Source organism: Protopterus annectens, chromosome 2.part0 (assembly GCF_019279795.1).
Source record: "Protopterus annectens isolate FY-2018-M chromosome 2.part0, PAN1.0, whole genome shotgun sequence".
Taxonomy (NCBI): domain Eukaryota; kingdom Metazoa; phylum Chordata; order Ceratodontiformes; family Protopteridae; genus Protopterus; species Protopterus annectens.
This window is the reverse complement of record NC_056728.1, coordinates 1,644,920,501-1,644,933,184: the sequence shown is the minus strand read 5'-3', so window position 1 is coordinate 1,644,933,184 and position 12,684 is coordinate 1,644,920,501. Positions and strand designations below refer to the sequence as shown.

At 38.1% G+C, this 12,684-nt stretch overlaps 1 protein-coding gene across 1 annotated transcript in view; it reads left to right on the top strand.

Moving 5' to 3' along the window:
• Positions 1-12,684, top strand: part of LOC122792865 (kynurenine/alpha-aminoadipate aminotransferase, mitochondrial-like) — a 430,097-nt gene that overhangs the window by 58,573 nt on the left and 358,840 nt on the right. Inside the window, exon 6 of the mRNA XM_044060424.1 lies at positions 1,384-1,449. Within this exon, the coding sequence (XP_043916359.1) occupies positions 1,384-1,449 (66 nt within the window). The remainder of the gene's footprint in view (positions 1-1,383; positions 1,450-12,684) is intronic.

Below are 12,684 nucleotides of genomic sequence, written 5' to 3'. Positions count from 1 at the left end.
TGCTGTGAAACCTGCTCCAGTTGTGGTGCCCTCTCTCCTATTTTGCTTACTAGCTTTTATTGTGTTGGAGGGAAAAAAACTTTTACCCATACCTCATCCTGATTTTTTTACTCATTTTTCCCCCACCCTGCTTTGATTATTAAGTTCCCCACCTGGACACAGCATTAGTCCTTCCCTTTATCTTAACCTAGACTCCTAACAATCACAGATGCCTTAACTATCAAGCCCCTCTACATGGATGCTGTGGCGTTAATTCTTTCTACCTTAACTTGGTTCCCTAGCACCATTTATCACTCTGTGGGTAGGGAGTCTTCAGCTTATGAAGGAGAATACATTTTGGGAATCATATCTTTATCCAGTCATGGAGGGGAGCAAAAGCTGATCATTAAAGGAGCATCAGCAATGGCAGGTCTGTGTTTTGCATTTAGTATATCCTTTCCCCAGATGACTGAATACTCAGTCACTCGACTCCCTGTGCGCACTTCTGCACATGTGTTATTGGAGCATTGACACATTAACCACTTTGGCTGATACTGAACATTAGCCTGATCCTCAACACTGCAGGTTGTTCCCTTCTTTCATCAGAAGATACCAGCACTGCAGATGGCCGGGCCACCAACCTCCCCTCATCCCAGAGTGGTTTAGCTAACAATGAGCACTCACTGCCACCTTTCCGTACTGGTTCCTCCAGTAGTTCGGCAACTAGTGGATCTTAGCGCATGTGGATGTCATTTATAGCTTTATTGTGCTGTGCCATGAAGCCGTCTCCATTACTGAATTAATCAATTGCATGTTCATTGTCACATGGGGATAGAAGAAATACCCTCCCCATAAGTTACTCCTTTCAAGGAGCCTGACTTTCAACAAAATGGTCTTAATTCCAGAAACAAAGTATCCTCACAGAATTGTACTCCTCTGCAGCAGGACTAGTAAAAAAGTAACAGAATGGTATTAGAATTAGCAGCAACTTCAAAGCAATCATTCCTTTTGGTTTAAACATTGTAACAGTGTAGAGATATATTCAAAGGGTATAAGACCATCTTGTAATTTTTAATGCATTACAAAAATATGTGTATAGTAAATTCATTAAGAAGTAAGTTTAGCTATATACAATAGTAACATTTTGGCCAAGGCTGTGTTATTCCAAATGAATTTAATGTAATGGTCTTTATACCTAACATGATTTTTCTGCATTATAGTCTCTTCTGTTTTCCAGTCATGTCTGTTTAAAAGTATGTGTAAGGCATTAAGTTTTGTTTATGGACTGTGCATAAAGAAAAGAAACACTGGAAAACAGCTATTAAATGCCAGAAAGTATGGAGTTTCCTGTTTCTCAGAACTGATTTATCCTTTTAGTGTAATAATTATGTGCTTCTCTTTCAGATTGCTCATGATTATGACTTATTAATCATTGAAGATGACCCCTACTATTTCCTACAGTTTGAGAAGGTAGGTTTGAGTTTTTCTGTATCCCTGATCTTGAAAAAAAGTGAAAACGTTGGGACCTTATTGTCAAGACGGTGGAGGTGCAAAGTGAACAAAATATTCTGTTGATGTGTTACTACACACGAAGGTTCTAGGTTATGAGAGTTCCGTCAATGTTAACCATAACAGCTGTGGCTAAAATCTACTCCCACAGCATTTACTGGTCCCTAGTGTATAACAACTCTTCCTTGTTTTGCAAGGGATTATGCTTTTTGCTATACCTTCAAAATAAGCAACACCCAGAGCACTATCTGCACTCATAATATCTAAATCTTCAGAGTGTTACAAAAAAAGGAAACTTGGGGGACAGATATTCAATAACATAAAATATTTATATAGGTGGGTATGGACATGTATTTTCTATTTGTTAAGCCTATGACCTGAAACCTTGTATGTTACTTTGTGCTGTTTATACTTTATTCCCCACTCCCATCACATAAGCAACTGGGTCAGATCAGGAAATTTTCATTTACTTGAAAATCAACCTACATGGTTATATGGGTAGAGGAAGTCAAATGTTATCTAACCACTGGTACTTCAAATAAACAGTCCTAGCTAGTGCTGTTCAGATCACACGTTTATGATTTCTTGATTTGCACTGGCACCAGTCGCAAGCAGAGTAAATGGGGACAGAGTAACTGAGAAAGAGTCAGAGCTTCTCTCATGTGGCTTATCTATTTATTTACTTATTCGTTTGTTTGTTTATTACTAACCAGGTTGTTCATTAGGGTTCAGGCACATTTTCAGTGGAGGCCTGAAATCACTGTCTGGTTAAGTGACTTGATGAATCACAGAGTAGAAAATGGAAACTGTGTGTTTTGAATCCAGGACTACAGGACAGAGCTTGTCAACAGCATCTCACCTTAATCCTCTGCACTAAACTGTTCTTAACTTCCTCATATTGCTTTATGCATGGCAGTGTGGCACAGAAATATGTTTCAGTTTTCAGGTGGAGTGCCTCCAATGGTTACTGTTATCATAGCTAGAACTAGTCTCCTACCTTGAAGTCACCCTTCATTTTGTTGCAGCATCCATATTCACAGTGAATATTTGAGTGTGTTTTAGGAGGAAAGAATATTCTGCAAATCTGGCATCTGACGATGTGCTCTGTAACTTCTGTTTTATTTGAAACTGAAGCAATCTAAAATTTTTATTTAATCTAATTTTGATTATTATATTTTTATTAACATGCTGTTTCCATTTATGGTATTAAGAGATCATAACTCTCTTTCCACTACCTTTAATTCCCCACCCTTGCTGGTCTCAGACCACACCCACTTTGTTTATTTGGCAATCATTCCAGCCATTCTCAGTCCTCTCATCCTGCCAGTGAGACACTAGACTGCTGCAGTAGTCCTGCCTCTACATACTGACTGTACCCATGTTTTTGGCAGTAGCAACTGTTGCATAGCACGTACTCCAGTTTGGAAGCCAAGATGTCTGAGCTTCAAAGTACATGCTCAAGTACATCTAAGGACAGCATTTCTATTTCTAGCATCCCATTTTAGAACATTCACCAAAATGTCTAACAGAGAAGCAGCATTCCACTTTGCTAATTTCTGCAAGGCAGCTGCTGTAATGCTTAGTATATGTTAGCTTTTCCTTTTTTCCAGTTATCAGCAGCATACTGCTACAGCTATGGGTCTCTGCCTCTATGTGTATACCTCCTTATATGTACACCAACTTCAGTGCAACACTATGGCAGATTGCTAAATTATCAGGTTGACAGACTGGTAGAAGCCACACTGACCTTATGGACTTTATCGACTTTTTTATATTATAACCACTTCACAGTACCTCAGGTGATCTCCTATTGGATGCAGTTTACATATGTGTAAGCTGATTAGGTCCTGAACAAGCAGGGTCTGCTTCACTTTCCTCCCACCCCAAAATCCCCAACCACCTTCAGTAGCATTACATTTATAATACCGTTACTATGCCTACAAAAAATTAAAAGCTGCCACTGCCTCTTTAGAGCAATAAACCTTACATTCAAATCTTACATTCCTATCATTTATATACCAATTAGTATTTAACATGCTGTCACTATATATTATGAAACAAAAAACCACTGGGAGAAGTAGAAGGTTACTGAAACTGAAAAAAATAACTACTTGACCCTGCTCAGAAAAAAAGAACCACACCAAAAGGCATTTTAGCGCTTTTGTTCCTTTAATATTAGAACTTCTTCAGAAATTAAGATAAAAAGAGCAGTGATAGGAATAAATAAGATGGTACAAGTTTGAAAAGACCGCCAAAAATCATTCAAATTACTGTGGCCAATGTGCCTTGTAGTTAGTGTGAAGAAAACGCCAAGGTGCAATGAGATAACAATGGCCAAAGGGCACTGAAGTAAAGTGGTTGCGTAATGTACTAGAGGGTTCATGTGTGTGTGACAGTGTGTCACCAATACCATTTTAAAGCACATTTGAGGTTAATACTTCACTCACTGATATACCCTTATTATTACTTGAAATAGAATGTAGATGTGGGAGGTATCACTACACATTTACTTTTGAGGTAAACTACTCACATCCATCATGTATCAAGTTGCTACTGCTAACAACTCACCTGCATCACCACATTACATATCCAAAGCACTACATCACACCACTATCTCTAAACCTATTAAGGAAAGCCTTCCTGGGCAATATACAATTGTGAAAAGTCCTCAACAGTGCAATCATAACACATCCATCAAGCACACTGCTGTTCCAACTGTAAGCAAGGGTCACCAAAGTACTAAGCAGAAGCCCTTAAGACAGTTAGAGCATACTAATACTCATGACAACATAGGTTCATAGGTGTGTACTAGGCTAATAACAGCTAGGATATTTTTAAGCCTAGCCATGCATCCCGAACCTCTGTCAAGTTCTTGTAACCTGGATTAGTGTAAGCAGATGCTTGTGAGATTAAACTTTACAACTGTAACAGCTACAAACAAATGCAATCTGAGGGTCATGTTGCTCAATGCTAGAAGTCTAAATCTCAAAATGCACTTGCTCGAAGCACTCTTTAAAATGGAGAGCATTGACATTTGTGCTGTTCAAGGCAGCAGAAAGCACCCCTACACTACCAGGCTATAACTCTTTCCACACCTTTCGGCCCAAGAACGTGGACCAAAGCTCTAAAGGCAGTGGTGTTTCCATATTCATAAAGGATGCGCACACCTCCAGACTGGTAGCCCAACATAATGCATCAGTGATACTTCAGTTGCAGCTAACATTGGGTAAGACAGCGATTCAGGTTGTAGCCTGCTATAGGTCCCCAACAATGTCACAAGACTCACACTCCATGTTCCTAAGCACCCTGGAGAATATTAGGGTCCAACCTAACACTCTCATACTAGGTGACTTCAACTACCCCTCCATTAACTGGGAAACCTACTCATGTACCAATACACTTGCCCAATGTTTCCTGGAGTTCATTAATTCCAGTGCCCTGGACCAGCTCGTTCTTACCCTCACTAGAGGTAGCAACATCCTTGACCTGGTCATTACTAACATGGGCAACCGCTGCTCTACACCAATAGTCAGCTCTTCCCTGGTTAGATCCAACCACAAACTAATCACCTTGGAAATCCACATCTCTCCCACCCCACCCCCACCACTGCAAAGATAACGACCATGAAAAACTTCTCCAAAGCTAACTTTGGGCTCCTAAAAGCAGAGGTGGCTAACTTCATGGCACCCATGCAAATGGAGAATAGTTGCATGATTGCCAAATCATACACCAGTGCACTGTACGAGCACATACACAAATGCATGGATCTCGCCATACCCAATAGAACCAAGACACTCTACAACAGATAAATGCTGCAAACAAACCAGGCATCCACCAAAGTATAAAAGTATGAAACTTTAATACACAGAGTACACAGGATAAGCACTTTCACATGAATTGTGCTTCATCAGATCTGCTTTGTCCAGATTTATTTTCCTGAATTATTGAAAGCTGTGGTCATGTTTCAAGCTATTTACAAGGCATAGTGTGATATTGTCCATTGATGTGTGATATTGTCCATTGATGCAGTGTTCTTGGCCTTAGAGAGAGCATTGAGGACCTGTTCCCTAGTGATAGTAGAGGGAATTATATTTGATGGTATTTCCTGAGAGGAGAGAGGGGGGTAAATCTAGAGATAAATTTGTCTGTCTCAGTAAGGTGGGTACATTAACAATGAGCTCTGCTCACAATTGTGTATTGCCTTTGAGATTGCTGACACAGCTAAGAATGCCTTGTGGTTGTCCTTGGCCTGGGAGGCCAAATTTACCTCAAATGTGGCTTTGGTGGACTTTATTTGTCCTCTCAGGAATTTGTTTGTTTTGATGAGAACCATTTTATCCTGCTGAGTGCTGCACCTCCTAATTTTTTGCTTTGGTTTTCTTTCTTCTGTTATACAACCTATTGATGTTGTGATTCCACCAGGGTGGCTTGTTTTTGAGTTAGTTCTGTACTTGCTCCTGGTAGGAGCACCTCCTCTAATCTGCTATTAACATGTTTGTATAGGGGTTATGTGAACAGTTTTGTGTAGGCAGCAGTATTTTCAGGGTATATGGGGGCTTGAAATTTTCTCAGGTTATTAATTAATAGTAGGAAGTTAGTAGTTCCTGAAAATTCCAGGGTTAGCTGGGTCTCCAGGTTATATTTTTACTTCAAATAAGACAATTTTGTGGTCTGTCTGACCTCACCAGCGAAGACATTATACTGGGGGGTATGGGGCACTCTCCCATATTAGTGAGTACTAGATCGAGTATGTTTGCAGCCCTGGTTGGCATATTGACAATCTGGTCAGGGAGTTTGTGTTTACAAAATCCAAGAATCTCTGTGCCTGTACATTTGATGTTGTATATGATTCCCATTTAATACTGGGGTAATTAAAGTTGTTCATGAATATGGTATTGGGTTAGATGGTGAGTGTTTCCCATAAGTTTAAATACGTGGTATGGGTTTCCTAAGTCATACAGGAGACCTATAGCTTGCAAAGAAGTGGTATGGGATTTTGCCTATGGTGATTTGAACATAGAGAAGCTCAAATGCATCTTCCTGTTTGACTACCCTTGAGGTATGTTTATTTTTGATGTAAATCAAGGCACCTGCAACTTTAGTCCCTGTCTGTATAGTAGTTGGTCCAAATGTGTAGAAGGCATTACAGCCTTCACTGCCAGTGTGCTCTCTGCAGCATTTAACCATTTCTCTGTGATTGCACAGACATCAGAATTCTCTAGTGTGAGGAAAGCTTGTTTGGAGTGGAGTTTCTTGTTTAAACTCTTAACATTCAGAAGTAATACCTTTAGAGTTTCTTGGTTTTGATTTAATATGCCAGAAGTACTTTCAGTTTGGTATTGCCTAAAAAGATACTATGGGGGAGGACAATGTTTTGGGTCTATATCAGATAATCGAAGTTTCAGAACTTCAAACACTATATGGTCGACCCCATATGATCGAAGTACTGAGATTTCGAATACCTGATAAAAAAATAAATAAATAAAAGTAACTGCTTTAAGCAGGGGGGCAAGCACCCCTGCACCCCCACCCCCCGCTACTTAAATATGCCAACTCCGAGATAGCACTTTAACAGAGTATGGTGCGGAAAGGGAAGGTTTCCCTTTCCTATGCTGTAGCGCGATCTCGGAGTTGGTATATTTAAGTAGTGGGGGGGGGGTGAAGTGGAGCTTGTCCTCCTGCTTAAAACCTTTTACTTCACTTTCCCTTTTTTTTTTTAATTGTTCGATGTTTTGCAACTTTGATCACTAGTGTTTGATGTCTAGTGATTCAAAGTTGTAAAAATTTGACAATTTAATATAGACCCCAATGTTTTAGCTAATATTTGAAAGCCTAGAAGGGAGAAGTACAGCCCATCCCTGGCAAAGCAGTTTGGTCTGTCAATCATCTCTTTCCATGCTGACAAATATTGCACCCTCTTAGAATGACACCAGAAACTAAGCCAGTTATGAAAGTCAATCACCCTCTATTCATATTGTGGCATCATCCTTGGAAAAGGTAAAATGTTGCTCAATGCTAAGCTCATACCAGCCTGGGATACATATTCTGAGAGCTCCATGTTGTCTGTCTTCATGTAGTCTAGGGAGGTATGTCTCAGGTAATTTGCACCAACAAGGACTATGACTGAGTCATACTGGTGCTTGTGGTAGGGTGACCTGAGTGTGTGTATAATGTGGCAGATCCTGGCCTCTGATAAGCAACTGACCGTGACTTTTTCCTTACTCAGCTTAGTGACAAGGATGTCAGTGTGTCTCACAATGGAATGTGCAATGACCAGAATGTTGGATTGTGTGGTGGCTTGCCCTATGGGCTTAGAAGTAGAAGTTCCATGGGGTATGGTTGTATGTGTTGATGTGGATGTCATTTTGAAAGATTCCATTTGGGACTGCTGAGGGTATTTGTTATGTGTATTTCATCTAGGAGGTCTTTAGGAAGATTACATTTAAGTGCCTAAGACTATGTGGGTCTATGTGTCTGTATGTGATGGGTGCAGTGTGTGTACTACTGACAACCTAATTGACATTAGGAGTGTTTTTATATAAGAGCTTTGCCTCCAGTGACTGTATAAATACATCTCTCACATACCTTATCAGTTTGTTGAGAATTAGTGGTTGTCTGTAAACATGAGGTGATTTCTCCACTATCACAGGATGTCCTTATCCACCAAGCTGGTAATGCAGATAGTGGGAGAGTTAATATCCATGGCAACAGGCCCTTTTTTATTGATTAGGCAGTTGTAGTGAGAATATAAAGTAATCAAAATGACATCCTTATCATAGTGACTATATATAGACACATGGATTCACTTTTCACCAAAATAAGCAAAGCCAGACTAACTGTAAACTGTTGCTCAGGTGCCAGAATTATTGTGTTCAACAAGATTCTTAGAGCCCTTTTTCCACAAATATGCTTATGACCTAATCATTGTACATATGGGAATGAAGGACCTTTGTTGCTCCAACCTGGAAATATGAAATGGGCCATTACTAAACTCTCCTTGTGTGTTCGTTCCTAACTATTGACCCTAATGCAATTCTTCAGGGAGATTTAGATTACCTCTCCATACAATTGCTAAAATACTATGCAAACAACAAATATGCACACTGGTTCTTGGTTTTCATCATTGCAAACTCTCTTAAACAGATAAGACTCTTCTCTACCAGAAGTACAAATCTACTTGATTTGGTTTTTGCAAATTTAGATCCAGTGTGATCAATAGCTACTCTTACTCATCAATGATCAAATCAGACCACTGTCTTCAGGGACTTGTCTATAGCAAACTTCCTGGAACTAGGTGAAAACCTAAGGGGTTTTAAGCGCCTTCTACATCAAGAGGACCCCATAACTAAAATGGCTACTTAAACCAATTATTTCTATTAGGTCCATAGGTGAATACTAGGTTATCTGTCCTTGCAGGGCATTTTAAGCCTAGCCATTTACCCATTTGGTATTAATAATTACCCTGTCCTTTTCCCAGATCTATATATACTAGACATAAGATTGTGGTTATTTCTAGGGTCATGTCATAGAGAATTTATAAGTGACTCAATTGCTGATTTAAAGAGATTTAGGTGGTGCTTCTGTCCATTAGTGGTTCAGAAGCAACCCTGGGGTAAATTTTTATTGGACAACCATAAATCCAAATTCTATTTGAGTAGGGACAGGGATGAGTTTTGTTTTAGGTGGAAGTGAAGTCTGCTTCACAGAGAAGTAGCCTCTGAGAAATGTACCTGTCCCTCCTTACCATTCTGATTATATTGCAGAAAAGACTCCCACCAGAATTCCTGCATGGGACATTTGGCCCCATAGGCCATAAATATAATGCCAAGTTTAAAAAAGAACCAAACGTTAAAATAATAGGAAAAAACTTCTTTTAATAAATAAACTGAAATCCCAGAGAACATAAGTAACCTAAAACTGTAATAAACAATGAAGGTGAAGAATCCAAATCTATAAGGCCTAATGCACATTTTATATTGCAACGTCATCCAAGGACAACCACAAACCATTGCTTAACTATGTGAGAACTCTTACAAATAATAATCAGCACTGCACTGAGCTTACCTCTAATGGTACCACAACTCTGACCACTAGGAGACTGCATTTATACTAGCAGACAGGTTTAGCTCAGATTTCTCCCCCTGGTTTCTCCATTACAACACCCAGTTAGCACCTCCCCATAACTACCTATGAAGAGGTCCTAAATGTCATCTGTAAAACTAAGAACAATAGCTTTGTGTGTCTAGACAGCATACCAGGTCATTTTATTATTACTGCTTTACTGAGTCCCTTAAAAATGTATTCATTCTTAGCATGTCCACAGAGTATGCTCCTAAGACATTCCCGTCCACAAGGGTAATCCTACCACTGACCTTATCTGTATTATTTGTAAAATACTGGAATATATGATCATGGAATGCATAATTCAGGATATTTGTAGCTTACAAGCTTTTCCCACACCAATGCAGCTTTCTGAAAGGTACATCATACCTACTTAATCTGGTGGATTTCTTTGATAAGGAGGATACTGAGGAAATGGATGAAGACAGGTTTGTGCACTCTGCCCACAGGGATTTGGCAAAGATCTTCAGTAGTAGTCAGTGTGCTACAGTTTTAGAAAAAAGCAACCTAAATGGGTATATACCCCTTCACAACTCATTGAATAGGAATTTGTCTTACAGGCAGAAACCATTTAGTCAAAGTTGGTGGTGCACTTTCCTCTAAAAGGCTTATCACTACTCGTGCCCTTCAGAGTTCACTGTTGGGTTACTAATGTTTGCCATCTACTTCACTGATACCAAAGCTGACATTAAGGGCCATTGGTTGACTAAATTTATTGACGTCTGCACTGTCAGAGCTGCCAAACATTCATCAGAAGTCACTCGTATGATCCAAGAGAGCCTAAACCACACAAATTTATGGTGTTGGGACAATCCTTACCAAAAATAAATAAATAAATAAACATTTTTTTTCTTCACTGAAAGTGTTTTTCAAACTGTTTCAATATATCAGGACTCACTTGGATGCCTGTTGACAAGTACAGATAAGTAAAAAATATTAATCAATCTTAGCTTTAAATAAATTAAAACTTTAAAATTTCAATGGTCACACAAGCAAGTATACCATTCGTAATAACTGGGACATTGCTGTCAAATGTTTCCAGTAATATTTCAATGTAGTCCATAATTTATAAATGATAAAATTTCCTCTTTATTTAAGAATAATTTAATTAATTTCTCTAGAGTAAACTAATTTGATGATATCTATTACGCATCTCTAAATGTCAGAGAAGCAGGATTGTTCAATTTCCTTGTTATTAGTTTCCTTCTTACTGCTAAAATTGTCCACAGAAGTACGTTTTAATCAGTTTTTATTTGTTTAATTTCTCCAAGTCTTTGGGTTTCTAATACCATGATGGGGATGGTCCCCATTCTTAAGTCAAAGTATGATTAAAGTTCATGAAAATAGGATTGTTTCAGTCTTTGATATTAACCAAATGTGTTCTTCACAGCACCCGGATGTGCTCAGAATTAACTCCTTCAGTAATTCCTATGGAGTTATATTTACTGGTAACATATCTAAAAGGATCAAAACAATGAACAACCCGCACCACTCAAACTTAGGATAAAAGATGTTTTGTTTTTATTTCAGAACAATAAAATGCTCTAAATCTAGCAATGTTGAGCGCTTTCATCAAAAAACAATGACTTCCTCAGAACAAAGTAATGAGTCAATTAAGCCCTTATATACCCTCCATATTCAAACTAATTAGGCTGTCATACATAATTGCTTAGTACTGCTTTACTTTCCTTAAAGCACCCTAACACATTAAGTTGCAAACACGAAAAAAAATATATATGTATATGTTACATGTTGTGTAAGTAAAAAATATTTATTTAAAACATGTCAAATTTATAAAAAAATGTTCTTTAACAACAAACTAAATATTATTTTTTTATTATTATAAAAATTATTTAAAAAAATATTTTAACCTACTGGATCACTGTTTTAAAACAGGGAGAATAGAAAGTTAATCAAAGTAAAGCAGTACTAAGCAATTATGTATGACAGCCTAATTAGTTTGAATATGGAGGGTATATAATAGCTTAATTGACTCATTACTTTGTTCTGAGGAAGTCATTGTTTTTTAATGAAAGCACTCAACATTGCTGGATTTAAAGCATTTTATTGTTCTGAAATAAAAAAAAAAACATATTTTATCCTAAGTCCGAGTGGTGCTTGTTGTTCATTGTTTTGGTGTTTTTTTATGCACCAACACACCATTTCTTGTTTTACTAACATATCTAAAAGGACTGTAAATTCTTTTTTATGAGACCAATTGCTCCTGCTACTATTGAAACTGTCTGGGTATCCTTCTTCCACATTGCCCTTGTTTCTGTCTGCAAATCCTGGTATTTCTTGACTTTGCGTCTCTCTGTATATAAGGTGCTGTAATCACTGGATATAGTGATTTCAGTGACCAATGCTACTTTTGTCTTCTTTTCATGGACTACTATATTTGGTTTTCCCGCATCTGTTTTTTGAACTGTTGGTAATGGGTTATCCCATATGATATAAACTTCATTATTTTGTATAATGTTTTGTGACTCATGGTTCCAATGCTTCCCAGCCACTTCAACATTATAATGTTTGCACAATCCCCAATGCAACAGTCTTGCCACATTATTTTGCCTTTCACTATATAGGCATTCTGCCATTAGCTTATCACACCCGGCAACCAGATGTGCGACAATTTCCAATTCTGTTTTACAAAACTCGCATCTGTCTGTTTCTCTGACATGTTCAATTGACATAGCAAACTAATGTGTATGTTGAAAACTATTCTGGTCCGCAAAATATTAACCATTCATCTTGTGGTTCAGATTCACCTCTCCTTAACCAGTCCTGCATGAGATCCTGATTGACATGAGATTCTGTACTTGCAACTATATTTATGCATTTCTTGCCTTTTCATGTGATTCTTCATTTTATATATATATATATATATATGGTTTACTATCAAATGTTCGAATTCACTGTCTACGAATGTTCAGATTTTCGAATAATATACTTGAACGCAGTAAATTTTGAACTAACCATGTCAGTAAAGTCGAATGTCGAATCTTTCAACTTTACTAACATGCTCCTATTCACTAAACAATAAAACAAATGTATTGCCTATCCCATGTGGGGGGA